Source organism: Hemicordylus capensis, chromosome 13 (assembly GCF_027244095.1).
Source record: "Hemicordylus capensis ecotype Gifberg chromosome 13, rHemCap1.1.pri, whole genome shotgun sequence".
In the NCBI taxonomy this organism is placed as follows: domain Eukaryota; kingdom Metazoa; phylum Chordata; class Lepidosauria; order Squamata; family Cordylidae; genus Hemicordylus; species Hemicordylus capensis.
Window position 1 is genome coordinate 11,002,148 of NC_069669.1, and position 16,104 is coordinate 11,018,251.

The following is a 16,104-nucleotide window of genomic DNA, read 5'->3' on the forward strand; positions in this document are numbered from 1 at the left end:
CTAAAAGAGAGGCTTAAAAGGCAATCATAAGAGCAAGAACGTACCGTGTCATGCTCTCCAGGTCTCCAGCAATGCCCCTCCACCAGCAAACGCCCAATTTTGGAGGTTTTCTATGAAAAATCATGGGGCGGGGGAGGGATTTTAAAAATTGTTTATTTTACAAAAGAGCCACAAAATGGCTCCGTTCAGCAAAATGGTGGCCAGAAATGACCTTGGAGGTCATTTCCGGCCACCTAGAAACTGTGGATTGGCAAAATTTTACCCACCCACCCCGCTTCCAAGCAACATATAACGAGGTTAGGTCTCAATTGCCTGACGGCAGATACGCAAACCTGTGGGTGACGGCACCGTGGATAACGAGGGCCACCTGTAATCAAGGCATTATTTGCCCCTTGCTCCTCTGAACTTCAGCTCAACTCTTTGGCGTCTGCCTGTTGGTTGCCTTCTGTCTAATCGGAATGCACATCTATCCCCAACAGCTGTACGAATTCACTGCCTCGGACGAAATGCCACGCACTGTGGCTTTTCACCCCTCGCAACAGATCTTTGCTTGTGGCTTCGATACTGGCGTGGTGAGGACCATCAGCTTAGCTGCCTCAAAGCTGCTTGAGGAACACAAGTACGTTTGTTTTGGAGTTCAGGTCCTGAATATTTTTGTCTGTATGAATCCAAAATGACGGGAGTTGACGATGGTCATTTGAAAGGGGAGGTTCCTTCTGGATTGAGGGTCCCCAGATGATGTTGGACTACAACTCCCATCATCCCCTGCCACAGTGGCTTTTGGTTGGGAACCCCTGTTAGGGATGTAGGTGGCTATTCGCCTCTGGTGGGAAACTGGAAAAGACACACTGTGTAAACCTGCCTGATTCCTTTTTTCAGGCTTGATGGTGAAGCCTGGAAAAAAAAATCTGAAATGGGCCAGTCCAGGCAGGTCAATCACCTCACCTGCTGTTTAAGGAACCAGGCCTCAACTGATGATCTCCTAAGCAATTACTTTGCAATCAATGTGTGGACTCAACCTTCATAGTCACTTCTCCGTTGTGCCTAGCTTTCTTTCCCCCTTTTCGGTGTCCTCTAGGCAACACCACGACTCAATCACGGGGCTGATCTTCTCCCCAGACGGCAATTTCATGTACAGTTGCTGCGCTCGTGGGACCCTGGCTCTTTATAATTGTGCTGTCCAGAAAAGTCACATCGTCCGAGTTCTGGGTAAGATCCTTGCCTCTTGAGGCCATCTTCTTCCAGCCTGTCGGTGGAAGTCCCTAGACGGCAGAACGGAAGAATGGAAATCTAGAGGGGTGTTGTGGCATATACTGGTTAGAGTCTTGGATCAGAGAGGGAGGGAGGAAGGGAGATCTAAATCTTCCTTTTTGCACTGCAGCCCTTCCCCTGAGTGGGGCACAGTTTGGCCCACTGCTCTTATGTTTGCTTCCTAACAGAGAGGGGGCATGGAAAGAAGTTCCTATTACGGAACTTTGCCCTGATTTTCCTGCACAAGGTGGTCTCTGTGGGTTTCCTCATGCGAATGGCGTTGGTGCAAATACACTCTGTGTCTCTTTTCACGAGTTGACCTTCATGCAAACCCTTTGCTCAAGTCATTTTTATTTACTTTATTTTATTTTAAATATTTCTGTACCGTCCAAAACTTGCATCTCTGGGCGGTTTACCATTGAAATCATCTCCAACATTAAATCAATTGACAATTGAGATCATTGCAAACATTTAAAACCCAATATTAAAAATATTAGAACTATCAATCTAATTCAAAGCCTGGGTGAATAAATGTGTCTTCAGTGCCTTTTTAAAAGTTGCCGGAGATGGGGAGGCTCTTGTTTAGGGTGACTTGATAGATTTCCTCCCCTCCTTTGTTTCCTCTCATTGAACAACTGTCTGCCTCACTCCCCAGCTAATGTGGTGGTACAAGATGCTGACCACGGGCCCGATGCCTTGTCGATCAGCGCCGACGGACATCTCCTGGCCTTCGTGGGACCTTCCGAGTACATTGTGACTCTGATGGATGCCAGATCCCTAGATGAAGTAAGTGCCATTTCCTTCCGTCTCGGGTTGCTGCAGAAGCAGAAAGGTGTAAAAACTTTATTTGGGTCGTAGACCAGCAATACAAGAATATTAAAATAATAATGATAATAACAATAATAAGATGATAATTTAGCATTTAACCTTTGTGGTTGTGGAGGGATAAGCAGAAACCTGTCAGCAATTTTTTAAATCTAAAACCAGTGAAAATGGAGAGGTCTGGAATGAGAATTGCTGCTGAGGGACTGGGATATCTCCGGCATTATTTAATCCAGCATAGACCATCATGATTGTTCTTAACAAAATATATTTTATTGCAAGATTGAAAGATGTTGTAACATACTGTAACATATATGCTATTTTGATTGTATTTGCATAGCAGTATCAGGTTATTCCATTTTGGCATTGCATCGCACGATACTGCCCCCCCCCGCCCTTTCTGGTTGGTTCTGTATATCTCCATGCCATGCCTGACAGACTGCAGCAATGTTGCTAGTCCTCACTGAGGTGGTAAACCTGTCTGGGTTGTAACATTTCCGGCTGCAGACACTGGGGCTCAGAGGATTGAGGGTTCCTCCAATACCAGGTGGCAGGTGGGATCTTTGTACATAAAAACCTTGGGGTGGAGAAGGTTAAACGGGACTGTACCATTTCAGACTTTGGGTGGGGTATAACCTTTGAAGTTGCATTTTTTTAAAAAGTAAAGCACCTCCCTTTAAGTAGAAAGCTAGACACCCGGGAGATATTTCAGCTCAGCCTTCTGAAGTTTTCTATTTGCAAGAAGTTTCAAGCCATTACAAGTTGGATGAACATGAAGCTGCCAGAACAGCATTTGGTCGGAGGGTCCTGCAACAGGTCCTTCTGGGTCAATAGCTCCAGCTTGGGTATTTTCCCTCCCGTGGTTGGTGCTGTGGTATGTCCCAAGCTTGGGTGACCTCCTACACCAGCCGAGAAAGGTACATTGGTACTCACCGTGAAGGTGTCTTCTGGCTGGTGTAGAAGAGGTCACCCAAGGCCCCCCCCGGGTTGTGTTAGGCTGGAGCTGATGATCTGGTTGTAGGGGGACAGTTTTTCTGTCTTTCTCTGCATTATTGTTTGTATATTGTTGTATATTCTCTGTTGTGTTCTGTGGTTTTCATTCCGTAGCTTGAGCTGTTTTAAGCACTGAGGAGATCCGCCCACATGCACTGGGTTAAGGATCTTCAAGTATGACTACTTCCTGCCTTTTGGAGCATGTGGGGGGGATGTAATCCCAAGCTTGGGTGACCTCTTCTACACCAGCCAGAAGACACCTTCACGGTGAGTACCAATGTACCTTTCTTTTTCGGTGGCCTTATAGGCAATCTAGGAAGAAGTGTGATTGCAATATCAGAAGCAAAGAATTTTGCAACAGAATGCAAGTTCTCCGTTTGGTTACAAAAGAAAAGCTCCTAGTCCTCATTTTTAAAGTCTTCGTTTTTTGCAAATGGTGGGTTAATTTCCATTCAATGCTTAAAGAGGTTCTGCCGAGTGAGACTTGTAGTCCTTGGGGAGGGAAGGTGCTTCCCTCATCGGGGCCGAAATCTCAGATTTGGTAAATAGTGTGTCAGTTCACCAGACTTTGCACGATTCATTCCAGTCTCCGAACATGGAATGGATTTGCTCCAACGTACACACAGCTGGTTGTGACTTCCCCTCTTGCATTTCCTCTCCTAGGTACCCAGCCCTCTGCCTCCCAGCCTGGCAGCCTTTTGCCCTTGGGATAAAAGCACAATCGTCTACATGGGCTTTGGGCTGCAGAAGGAGGTCTTGTTCTACAGCCTGCTGCAGAAACAGGTGCCTACGGTTTTCCTCGGTCACTTGTCTGAGATCGGCTCCAGAACTCTGGAGCTGGACTTGATGCTCCACATACGTACAAGGTTGCCCAACGAAAGGAGTCACCCAGCAAGTTTCATGGCCGAATGGGGATTTGAACTCGGGTCTCCCCGGTCCTAGTCCAGCACTCTAACCACTACACCACGCTGGGCTTGAACAAGTTATTTTGGGATCCAATCCTTTGGATCTAACATGTCGGAACTTCTCCTTGCTTGTGTGCAGGTTGTGGAGAAGATCCCCCTGCCTTACTTTGCCACGTCGCTGAGTTTGTCTCCTGCTGCCTGCGTCCTGGCTGTTGGCTTCAACGGTGAGTCTGGGTGTTTGTTCAGCACATAGAGAGCCGGGGCTGATCTCTGAAGACCCTGCAGGAGGGCAGCTCCTAGACAAGGAGCAAGCTAAGGGGCACCAGGTATTGTGATTCCTCCAGCAGAGGTTGCTACATCAGGACAGCTCTGCTGGATCAGGTCCAAGGCCATTCTAGTCCAGCCTCCTGTTTTCCCCCAGTGACCCACCTCTGACAAGCCCACAGTCAAGAGATGAAGGCCAGCCCTCTCTCCTGCTGTTGCTCCCCGGCAACTGATATTGAGAGGCATCTTGGCTCTGAGGCAGGAGAGAGGGCATGCCCTCAGTTCTTGCCTGTGGGCTTCTCAGAGGCATCTAGCAAGTCACTGTGTGAAACAGGATGCTGGACATGGGAGGCCATGGGCCCGATCTCAGTAGGCTGCTGTCATATTCTTGTAGGTGTGTCCTAGTCCTCCCCCCTCCTGTCAGAATACCCCCAAACCAGCCTTGGCTGAGATTCTCAGGAAGTGAATGACTTACCCAGTGTGGAGGACTGCACTTTTTCCTGGGCTCTCCTGCAGAAAAGCCAGTCTTGGTCTCTAGCTTTGCTTACCCCCACAGAGCACCTGCTGAGGCTGATTGACCGCACAGCCAAGACAGAACAGGACTACGCCGGCCACGACGATGCCGTCGGCCTCTGCCGCTTCACCCCCTCCGGGAGGCGCCTCTTCACGGCTTCCTTTAACGAGATCCTGGTGTGGGAGGTCCAGAGCAGATGAACCCAGCTCTCTCACTCGCCTGCTCGAAGGATACCAGCGTGGTGGCCGCTCGGAACCCCTCACTTTGCCCCGTTTGAGCTCCGAGAACTTCTGGTCGTGCCCAGGAGCTCTGGAGATGCCCCGTTAGACCCGACACGGGACTGTTCCATGGCTTTCGAGAATATGCTTCCGATGTTTGGGGTAGAAATGGCTGATGGCAACCGACGACGATGCAGGAGTTGAGGGCCAGCTTTTGCATGGGGGACAGACGTCTCCTGGCTTGCTTGGTTTCAGACACACCTCTTCTTGATTCACAGACCCTGGATTACTTGCCTGGAAATCGCCATACTGGGGGTGATCCAGGATTTGGACTCTTGGCTAGATTCCCCCTCCCCAAAACTCAGGATCATCTTGGCTCAATAGGGTAACTCTCTTGATTGGAACTGAGGCAGAGAAGCTATTTTGAGTGTCCCTCAGATGTAGGTGTTACTTGACATTTATGGGGATGGTTAGAAGTATGATCTTTTCCCCTGATCCCTGATAACAATGCCAGTAGCTAATTTATTAGTCTTCCTGGTTTCCCCGGCATGGACAGGGAGCATTCTTGGCCACCTTTTCTAAATGGGATCACAGGTGGTTTATTTAGAAAGTCCCCTTCTGGACTGGGTCATGGCTCTGTCCTCGTGTGGACTTGAGGGTGAGCAATCCTCAATCTCGTTGGCTTTTCCATAGAAGTATCCCTGACCCCAGGACAGTGACAAAGCCAAGTAACAGAATCACCCTTTTGGAATCTCCCTTGAGAAACAGTGCAAGGAACAAGATTAAACTCTTGTTCTTCAAAAAAAAACAAAACCCAACCACTTTTCATTTTGATAGTTGCATCTTAGCTAAGTGGTGTTGAGAATTTGTAAGTCAGAAGAGATTCTCAGCTCTTTTCCCCCAGTTTGCTGAATTCTCTCAGCAGCCCAGATATGGAAACAAAATTAACTATGCTCAGCAGATACAGGATGGCCACTGGGACCAGATCTTGTGAGCACAAAGTTGCCTTTCTGATTAGAAGATTTATTTAAGGAATATTTTATAGTGAAAAATTGTGTGTTTTTTAAACAAAGAATGCATTGGTAGTAGGGTAGAGAGCTGGCAAAATGGAAACTGGACATCAACTGAGAGGGAAATAACTAATATTTCCCTCTCAGAATTAGACTGTATCAACAACACACACAACTGCATTGCTTTTGTCATTTGTAATTTATTACAAGCTGGAAGAGAAGAAAACTGGTCTGCTTGTGTTTAAGTTTTGATTCCTAATAAACGAGTGTGTTTTTATGCACCTTTTTGATCCCTGCATTTTTCAGTAAGAGGGTGGGTGAATATATGTGTGTGCATACAGCCCTTTAGCCAGGGGAATGAGTAGTGTGAGTGGGCAATTCCAAGGAATCGGGCATGGTATCACTTTTCCAGTAACGGAATCAGAAGCTATATCTAAGAATTCTGATTGGTATTGATGAATTTTTGGTAAGTATGGCACTAAACATTTAATATGGCCTCACAGCAGATGTTCTCTTGCCAGTGGGAACATGTAGGATTAATTTGTAGGTTATTTTTGTAATGGAAACAGTAGCTTGAAACTATCTAGATTGATTTTTCTAGCTTTAAAAAAGGTCAAGACAAAGACATACATAATACAGCAAGAGGAGGATGTGATCTTAAGATCTTACCTTAAAGCTTCAGAAGCAGAAAGGGAATGAAATAATTCCCCTCTATGTATCAGATACTGCAGGTTAAGCTAGGAATACTGTTTCCTCTTAGCAGAAAGGTGAAGGAGACACATTTCCCCCTATCCTGGCATGAAATTACCATGTTTTCCCTTCTTTGCCCACTAACTCACCACTGATCAAAGGATGATTCCAGTAATACAAAACTGGATATACCCAATAAAAAGCTGATTCCTTCAGACCAGGTTTGTTCAAGCCTTTCATAAAAGTTATTAGAGGTAATAAAATAGATTCCGAAATATATACATAGACACATGGTTCAAGTGTGGCACAACCCGCAGTCTTTGGCAGTCAGTACAAAAAGAGGTGTGAAGGGAACCAAGAGATTTAAATATTCTGGCTCAGACAGGCCTAAAAACTTTAAAATAAATTAACTGGAAGGCTGCTGACCTTCTTGAAGTAAATCTACATCTTTCAAAATACTTAAAAATTCTGATGTGATAAGTTAAAGGCCTAAGCCATCTTCATTAAGGCCTAAGAGTCAACTTCATTATGATTAAGAATACAGTATTGACACATTGCTTTTAAAACAAAAGCAACGTTCAAAGCAGTTCATATAGCAAACGAAGAAGAAAATAAGTACCCACTGGACTAGACCCATCCACAGATCTATGTAGGTTTGATATTGTTTCCACTTGGTGTGATGGCTATCCCCTGTTTGCATCTGGAATGAAGAGGCACACTGCTCCTGAATCTGGAGGCTCTATTTAGCCACCATCACTAGAGTATTTTTTAAAAGAGCCCTCTTGGCTAGTAGTCATTAAACAAACCTTGGTTAACTCATGGGGCTCAGATAGATGGCACAGATGACCATTTTTTTAAAAAAATTACAATAAGGGGAAAGAGGTTAAGAAATCCATTCTTTCTACGTGAGGTTTTGCCTTTGTCAAATATTACATGGTAATAAGCCACCTCTCACTTGTCTCCGCATCCTTAAAAAGGCACCTGAAGCTAGATCAACTTAAAAGGCTGCGTTGGTGGGCGCTCTCAGACTGAAAGCCCAGCAGCCTGTCTCTCCATCATTCCTAATTTGGCAGCAGGAGGAGTCTCAGCGTCCCCTAAATCCCCATCAATCCACCTAGAAAATGTTGCTATCTGTTTAGCTGGTGCAGACAAGACATTTCAGATGTCTAAAACGTTCACGGAGAGGCCTGCCGGAATGCAGTTCTCTGTTCCAGTGTGTGTTTCACATTTTTGCACGCTTCTTTAGGACAAAAGCTGATAAGGGAATAGCCTTGGGAATAGCCTAGATGCTTAGCAGCATAACCCTGGCGTTGCCAAGGCGGCATTCCAGACCTTGCATAAGGCAGTCTTAGGTCCGTATTAGTTTTCCCCCACCAGAGGTCAGCAGCTGGATTTTCCACCTCAGGAACCAAAATATCAGATCGTCACCCTAGGATCTCCTAGGCTCCTTTCCCCTGGGTAGACCTACTTGTGAGGACAGCGGCCCGTTTCAGAGAGCACAGGCCCGTAAGAGAAGCAGCCAGGTTCTGCACTGGAAGACGACCAGAATGTTCAGCTATGGTGCCCAAACATCTGAGCCACGGAGAGCGTCTTCTGGCTTCTCTTGTAAGAACAGCGTTGCTGACACAGGCTGAGGTGGGGCGCAGGCGTCCTCCACTTGGTCTTCCTTGTCCCATGGACAATCGTGGCCGGCCTCCCCATTCATGTCCTGCAGCGGGTAGTAGGTATATCTGCCACGCTTGCGTTCCTCTCGGGAGCTGCAGAAGAGGAACCTTACGTTTCCTATCACGCTGAGCACAAGCAGCAGAGCCAAGGCTGATGTGATGCCAATCCAAGTCTTCCTGTTGGAAAAATATTACATCTGTATCATACCTTTCTTTGTTGCAGCTTAAAGGGGGGACAGGACGGGCTACCTATGATCCCAAATGGTCTTCTATCGATAGGATGCTGCCATGTACCAAGTCAGACCCTTGGTCCATCTAGCTCAGTACTGTCTACCCAGACTGGCAGCAGCCTCTCCAAGGTTTCAGGCAGGAGTCTCCCTCAGGCCAATCTTGGAGATGCTGCCAGGGAGGGGACTTGGAACCTTCTGCTCTTCCCAGAGTGGCCCCATCCCCGAAGGGGAATGCACATGTGTATTCTCCCATCCAAATCAGGGTGGACCCTGCTTAGCAAAGTGGGACAATTAATGCTTGCTACCACCGGACCAAGGATCTCTAGACCCAGACCTGCTTAGATTTAGCAGAGATGCTGCTGCATTGAGGGCTTCCAGGTCAAGCTCTGGAACCCATTTATGATGTAACAGAACATCCAGGAAGCTGAGATTTTAACTGGCTTTTAAGACTCCTCCCGCTTTTAAAACTGCTATGGTACAGGAGACTCCAGAACACTGGAAGCTGGAGCAATTAAGCACAACAAGCAAGAATGCACAGCTTACTCTCTGAAGATGAATTCCTCCTGGAGACAAGCCTTCAGGAGACACTGGCTTTCTGGAAAGAGAGTCAGAGAAGAGACTGGAAAAGATGACACTCATTTGCCAGGGTGTGTTCAAGGGACTGTAGGTTTACACAACAGTAACTGATTAAAACCAGGCTTAAGTGACATAGGAACATAGGAAGCTGGCGTACACGGAGTCAGACCCTTGGTCCATCTCGCTCAGTATTGTCTACACTGACTGGCAGTGGCTTCTCCAAGGTTTTCAGACAGGGGTCTTTCCCAGCCCTACCAGTTACCAATCCACACATGAACCTTTCCCCTTATCCCATGACCGCTAAGCCCCAGTACATTATGTCAACCAGATCACCTTTATCCACATGCTGTTGACACTCTCAAATAGCTCCAAAACGTTAGTGAGGCAAGACTTGCCCTTGCAGAAGCCAGGCTGGTTCAGCAAGGCCTGTTCTTCTAGGTGCTTAACCAATTTTGCTCTTAAGCCTGCTTTCCATCAATTTACCCAACACAGTAGTTAAGCTAACCGGCCTGTAGTTTTCCGGGTCCCCCCGCCACCGGGTCCTTTTTTGTTAACTACTTCCCAGTCCTCTGGTACAGAGTCTGATTGTAGGGACAAATGACATATTTTTGCTAAGAGCAAATGTTGCTTGAAGAGCAGTGGAGACCAACCAGCTTCACCCACCACATCATCTTCCTCTCCCTACGCCTGGAACAGCATTCAGGGAGAGAGAGAGAGATAACACCATCTAGACTAAGCTCTTCATCCAACCATGTTTCCTGGAGCATCACAAAATCAGAATCTGAAATCGATTCCATCAAGGAGACATCCTTAATCTTAGACCTCCAACCAGCCATACTCCATGTTATCAAAGACAAAAGCCTTTCAGATCTCACAGATGTTACATGTCACTTAATTACGTCCAAATGATGAATTGCAGTTCCTTCTCTATTGGGTGCTGGTTCTTCTGAACTTGTAATTGACAGAGGGAGTCCATTCAATCCAACAGAATCACCTCCATTGCCTCAAACGAAGGTTGAGACCACAAATGCTGTCTTTCCAATGGTGTTGAACTTAAAGGGTTCAGTGAACATGTGGAAAAAAAGTGGCTTGTTCGGGAGGGTCTCAAGGAGAAAGCCAGTTCTCAAGAAAGGCCACATTAAAGCTCGTTTGAGCTTTGCCAGAAGGCACCTTGAAGATTCTGATGCCAAATGGAAAAAGGTCTTATGGTCCGATGAGACCAAGATTGAACTATTTGGCCTCAACTGACAGTACCACTGGTGTAAATCCAACGCAGCTCACCATCCACAACACACCATACCTACAGTGAAGCATGGAGGTGGCAGCATCCTGTTGTGGGGGTGTTTCTCTGCCTCAGGGACTGGGGCTCTCGTTAGGGTAGAAGGAAAAATGGATGGCGCAAAATACCGTCAGATTCTGGAAGAAAACCTGCTACCCTCTGCCAGACAGTTGAGGATGGGCAGAAGATTCACCTTTCAACATGACAACGATCCGAAGCACACAGCAAAATTGACCACACAGTGGCTGTAGGAGAAGAAAGTGAACGTCCTCATGTGGCCCAGTCAGAGCCCAGACCTAAATCCCATAGAAAATCTGTGGAGAGATTTGAAGATAGCAGTCCACCAACACCTACCATCCAATGTGACCGAACTTGAACAGTTCTGTATGGAGGAGTGGGCAAATATTGCTCCGTCTAGATGTGCAAGGTTGATAGAGAAGTATCCCAACAGACTCAAGGCTGTTATTAAAGCAAAAGGTGGTTCAGCAAAATATTGACATTGGGGGGGTGATCCTTTTTCAATCTCAGTAATTCTTGTTTTTTATTTCTGACACTGTTTCTGGACTGTAATTGTGATGTTTTTCAGTTGGATGTTATAGGTTGCATTGGATAAGTACAGCTGGTGAAGGGAATTTTCTTTGTGTTTTCATTTCAGGATGTAAGGGAACCAGAATTTAAGGTCTATCAAAGGGGGTGATTCTTTCCAATACCCACTGTAAATGAGTCAAGAAGACACACATTTTGGTCACCAATTTCAACCACAGGGTGACCTTCTGATTAACCTGTTTCACTTCATTACTCCGTAGAGCTTCTTCACATTCAATCAGCCTAAAAGCAGGGGCCTCACAATCCTTTTCAAGCAGTAGTCATGTTGCCTGTTTCATAAACTCCGGGTCAAGGATCACTTTGTGATGTTCATGGATGGGATCCAGATGATCCCAATTTTGAAAATTCTATCCACCTATGGCCGATGAGACTTTAGATCTAAGAAATTGACTTGGGGTCTTGCTTCAGAGAATTGTGTCAATTCCTCCTTTAGCATCACTATTGAAGAATGTTTCTATCATTTCTCTGGTTTTTCGACACCGGTGGTTTTAAGGGAGAAATCTCTTCCCCCCTGCAGCAAGTATGATGGTTTTAAAATTAAATCAGTAGGATCATTTGGTGCTTCCCTCTCTCCCTTGATCCTTTCAAATCCTTTAAATTGTTTCCGATTGATTAGAAACCTGACTGATGATTATCACTGTTTCAGCTGTCAAGAGGCAGAAGGAGGCAGATGAACCTGAAAATGCAGATCTAACTTGGGGTCTTGCTTCAGAGAATTGTGTCAATTCCTCCTTTAGCATCACTGTTGAAGAATGTTTCTATCATTTCTCTGGTTTTTCGACACCGGTGGTTTTAAGGGAGAAATCTCTTCCCCCCTGCAGCAAGTATGATGGTTTTAGAATTAAATCAGTAGGATCATTTGGTGCTTCCCTCTCTCCCTTGATCCTTTCAAATCCTTTAAATTGTTTCCGATTGATTAGAAACCTGACTGATGATTATCACTGTTTCAGCTGTCAAGAGGCAGAAGGAGGCAGATGAACCTGAAAAAGCAGATCTAACTTGGTCATAAACCTCATTTGTAGCAGTATCTAATCCAGAAGGATCTGGAGAGTCCCTCAAGATAGACGATGAATCTGCATTGTTAAACAAAGCCTCTAGAGAGCCTCCTACTTGTGCTTGAGAATTGTTTGCTGTGGGCAAGGATATCCCGATCTCAGCATTATGATTTGGTGCTTCCATTCTCTCAGTTACAGAACCTAATTTAGGGATAGAGTCAGAAATAGTTCTCCCTGGTGAGATGTCTGCCAGAGGAACAAATGTATTCGAGGTTCTAAAGGAACTGAAAAGACTTACTCATTCCTGTTTTTTAGAATATTTTTGGATTTTTGCTTGCTTAGATTTCTCTCTCCCTTCTATGGACCGTGTGGGCTGTTTCTCGGGCACTTCTTGTTTCCCGTTCTTGAATGTAGGGCTGTAACTTCCTCTAACCAACAACATGGATGGAAGTAAAAACCACATTCCTTGCCAGGAAGAAGTCCATGGGTTGGGAAAGAAGATGAGATGACGCTGTGTGGATGAATCCGTGGGGGCCAGCTGTGGGAACGAGGTCACGGTCTCAACAGCACATGCCCTTGCCTTATCAGGCAAAGAAATTCTTAGAGGGAATCCTCTATGTTGATGGCAAGGGCTCTGGGCCAGAGAGGTCAGGAGGGGAGTAAGCTCCTCCAGCTCCTCCCTCTTTCTCTTCCATACAGAGGCCCTGGAGCATCTGCAATGAGAGCAGGGCTTGGGAAAAGGGCAGAGGAACCTCCCCATCCCTGAGAAATGGCGGCAGATTCTGGGCTGGCGTTCCCAAAGGGAGCAAGAGAAATGGCATCCCCACCTGATTTTGGCCACAAGCTTGTCCAGTGTCCATGAGCTGATTGCCCTCAGTCATCCCAGAACTCAACATCTTGGAGCAGGTCCTCTGTTTGGGAGAGAAGACAAGAGAATTCATGAGAGCACGGCTTGGTTTGGGAAAGGGGCAGAGGACCCTCCCCATCCCCGAGAAATGGAGGCAGGTTCTGGGATGGAATTCCCAAAGGAAACAAGAGAAACGGCTTCCCCAGCTGCAGTTTGGCCACAAGGCCTTCCTCAGGGAGCGCCATGTTCCCCCTAGGGCTGGATTGGGAAGCGAAGGCACTTTCTCTGGGGAGGGCACTTGGAGGCAAGGGTGGAGGAGCATGTGGGGTCCTCGGAGACCCACAGAGGGCCCAGAGGGAGCTCTGCCTAGGCCCAGAGCAGGGAGGGAGCTCTGTCTGCCCCGTTTCCATGGGGATGGATGCTACCTTCACTAGATGAAGTGCTGTCTTGGTCTTTGGCCTGGGCTGCCATCCTCCACACCTGAAGAACTGCAAAGGGCAGCAGGGGCTTGATCTTCTCTGCCTGGAGAGAGAGAGAGAGAGAGAGAGAGAGAGAGAGAGAGAGAGAGAGAGGACGAAGGCCTGTCAGAGCTCTTCTGGGGACCCTGAAGCTGGAGGAGGGGGGACTGGAGGATGCCGGACCCAAGGGGATACCTACCTCAAAGTAGAAGGGCGGCCCAGTCGCCAGATCAAGCAGCAAACAGCCAGCCCTTTCTGCCACCGCCTCCTCCTGCTCGTCTTTGGTCTCCACCTCACTATTAATGGCCTGCAGGATGAAAAGGTCCCTCAGAATGCCACAGCCGTGGTCGAAATCCTCACACCAGCAGCCCCCTTGCCTGGCTGCTGAGAACGGGGACCCAAGACAGAGAAAGATCTCCAAGGTGGTTCTCGCCAACATTTCTACGTCGTCCTCACGAATGAGCTACCCAAATTACCAGGGAGCCTCTTATGCCCCCTCCCTCCCAGCTCAGGTGAGCCGAGTGGGGGGGAGGGTCTCTTCGGGGTGGGGGCCCGCCTATGGAATACCCTTCCCTGGCTGCTCAGGGTGCCAGGACGGGGCTGCACATCTGAACGCTGCCCACCGGGAGGGAGTCGAGGCCTTATCCGCCGACATGCTTGACCCTACCCCTACCCACAACCAGGAAGGGCAGAGGAGCCTGCTGACCCCAACTGGACCAGGGGATGGTCCCTCCGTGGCTGGGAGACGCCACCTTACCTACCTCAGTGATATGGATGAGGTGCTCCAGGCTGGGCCTTTGAGAAAGGAGGGCTCTGAGCAGGCCCTGCAGGGCCTCCTCAGGTGGCAGAAACAGGTCCTGAGAGGGAGAAAGGGAGCCAGAGTGTGGCTTCTGGAGGCTGGAGGGGGTCGCAGCCCCCCTCAGGGAGGGGAAAGGCACCACTGGGCCTCCAAAGAGCCCCGCTTGCCCTCTGCCCATCTTGGGGGATCCAGACCCCCCCCCCAGCCAGGGTCCTTGCCTAGGAGGGCAGCAGTGGGGCAGGGTGGGGTGGGGTGGGGTCTCCCTCCATACTCACCTCCTGGTCTTGCTGTGGCCCTTGCTCTGGCATCACGCTCATCCAGAACAGGCAGCCGGAGATGATTTTATGTTCCCTGCTCTGGCAGAAGCAGGGCTTCATCCGACTGTCAAGGAAAGGGGAACGATGAGAAATCCCGCTGGGGCGGGGGGAGAAGGCGGTCCAGGAAAGGGCTGAGGGGGGAGATTCTGCCCCCTCCCTCAGTGCCCCGATCCAAGGCTTCCCCAGGACTCAGGGCAGGAGAAGGGGGCCGGATCCTGTGGCACTCAAGCCGTCTGCCCAGAGGAGGGAGTCCTCAATGACACCTTCTGGGGCCAAGGGGGTGGAGGACCAAGGGGCTGGTCCCTTTCCATGTCCCCCCCCCCGGGTCCCCCACTGCTTCTTCCCTACATCGGACTTCCCTCCCAAACATCCTCCCACCACTGGCCACCCCACATCTCCCTCTCCAGACCCCTCCCGTCCCCCACGTACCTCAGCAAGGTGAGAGCCTCCGCGCAGAGGGAGAAGAGGTAGGGAGGCAGGGGGTCCTCCCAGGTATACTCCATCTCCTCCTGGGAGGGAACAGAGAGAGGGAGGCGAAAGTCACCCCGATCCATGGGGGGGGGGCTCCCCTAGACCTGCCCCAGCTCCACCCCCCTGCCCCGCTGGGCTTGGCTCTGTTCCAAGGGCTGCCTCCACCCCACTCCCCCCCATCCAGGCCCCCCAGCTGCCAACCACTCACCAGCACGGCCTGGGCTGCCAAACCCTTTGAGAAGGCAAGGCGGCGTTCCCCTCTCTGGAGGCTGTTCCTGCAGGCCTCGATCAGGGTCTTCAGGAACGTGACCCGGTCCCTCCGGTCCTGGAAGGGGAAAACAATGGGGCCGTGAAGTGGGGCAGGATGCCCCTTGGATGGCAGGCCCCCTTTCATGTGAGCCGCCCTGCCGTCCCTTGGTACCCCACCCCCCTGGACACGGCTCTGGGCTTCCCTGGGGGGGTTCTGGGAGGGGGTCTCTCCATACCTTCCCTTCTTCTTCACTTTCCGGTCTGGCCTTATCCACAAGGCGGAGCCTGGCCTTGATGAGGCTGCTGGGTGTTGGAGCTGCAGGAAGAGGTGGAGAAGGCAGGAGAGTGAGTGGGGCCCCTTACCAGCCCGGCCGCCCCCTTGCCTCCCCCCCCCCCCGGCCAACTGGGGCCCCTCCTCACCTCCAGCATCCTCAACAGGGGGCTCGGCTGGCTCTGGCCGGCTGCAGCCCCCAACCAGTGGCAGCGAAGGAGCAGGGCCCACCCGGTTGGTGCGGCCGCACAGGACCCACCACCTCCGGGGGGCAGCTGGCCTGGAGGCTGCAGACTCCCCTGGGGCGGCCAGGGGGGCCACTCGGCTGGACCGCCTAGCCAGGAGGGCTCGGAGCCTGCGCAGCCTAGAAGAGAGCAGGCAGAGCATGAGAACGAGACCTTTGGGCAGAAAGGTGGGCATGGGATAGGGGGGACCCAGGGGGCGGGGAAACCCTGCATGGCCGCCAGGAGGGGGATGCCAGGAGCCCAAGACGGCTAGCCCTCTTCAGTCAGCGAGGTGGCACAGCTCTGGGCTGGGGAGGTGCAGAAGGGAGATCTCCCAACCCTTGGCAGGCTGGAGAGCTTGCCCATTAAAGAATGGCGAATCCCTCCTGGGCTCCTGAGTTGAGGAGAGACGCAGGCAGGGAGTGGGTGCTGGAGAAGGGGCCGTGTGGGG

At 49.7% G+C, this 16,104-nt stretch overlaps 3 protein-coding genes across 15 annotated transcripts in view; 2 read left to right on the forward strand and 1 right to left on the reverse strand.

Moving 5' to 3' along the window:
• The window catches only part of LOC128336815 (WD repeat-containing protein 90-like), an 11,162-nt gene extending 4,904 nt beyond the window's left edge, over positions 1-6,258 (forward strand). For 4 of the 5 annotated variants that reach the window (XM_053277026.1, XM_053277028.1, XM_053277029.1 and 1 more), the window contains exons 2-8: positions 480-619; positions 1,079-1,209; positions 1,907-2,037; positions 3,374-3,502; positions 3,730-3,849; positions 4,111-4,195; positions 4,792-6,258. In XM_053277026.1, the coding sequence (XP_053133001.1) occupies positions 480-619; positions 1,079-1,209; positions 1,907-2,037; positions 3,374-3,382 (411 nt within the window). In that variant the 3' untranslated portion in view covers positions 3,383-3,502; positions 3,730-3,849; positions 4,111-4,195; positions 4,792-6,258. Of the gene's footprint in view, positions 1-479; positions 620-1,078; positions 1,210-1,906; positions 2,038-3,060; positions 3,334-3,373; positions 3,503-3,729; positions 3,850-4,110; positions 4,196-4,791 lie in introns of those variants that run through there. The other variant, XM_053277030.1, reaches the window with a different exon arrangement.
• The window catches only part of LOC128336797 (uncharacterized), a 10,557-nt gene continuing 610 nt past the window's right edge, over positions 6,158-16,104 (reverse strand). The window contains exons 1-12 of one of the 5 annotated variants that reach the window (XR_008312083.1): positions 15,579-16,028; positions 15,395-15,474; positions 15,118-15,234; positions 14,868-14,947; positions 14,397-14,502; positions 14,084-14,179; positions 13,522-13,629; positions 13,290-13,386; positions 12,845-12,928; positions 12,316-12,445; positions 9,105-9,156; positions 6,158-8,508 (exon numbers count right to left, since the gene is read on the reverse strand). Coding sequence is in view for 1 of the 5 variants with exons in the window: in XM_053276965.1 (XP_053132940.1) it covers positions 12,891-12,928; positions 13,290-13,386; positions 13,522-13,629; positions 14,084-14,179; positions 14,397-14,502; positions 14,868-14,947; positions 15,118-15,234; positions 15,395-15,474; positions 15,579-15,849 (993 nt within the window). In the remaining 4 variants the exon portion in view is untranslated. Of the gene's footprint in view, positions 8,509-9,104; positions 12,446-12,532; positions 12,556-12,844; positions 12,929-13,289; positions 13,387-13,521; positions 13,630-14,083; positions 14,180-14,396; positions 14,503-14,867; positions 14,948-15,117; positions 15,235-15,394; positions 15,475-15,578; positions 16,029-16,104 lie in introns of those variants that run through there. The other 4 variants (XR_008312084.1, XR_008312082.1, XR_008312081.1 and 1 more) reach the window with 4 other exon arrangements.
• LOC128336818 (WD repeat-containing protein 90-like) overlaps positions 14,398-16,104 on the forward strand; it is a 10,340-nt gene continuing 8,633 nt past the window's right edge. For 2 of the 5 annotated variants that reach the window (XR_008312100.1, XM_053277037.1), the window contains exon 1: positions 15,512-15,841. The gene's annotated coding sequence lies outside the window, so the exon portion shown is untranslated. The other 3 variants (XR_008312102.1, XR_008312101.1, XR_008312104.1) reach the window with 3 other exon arrangements.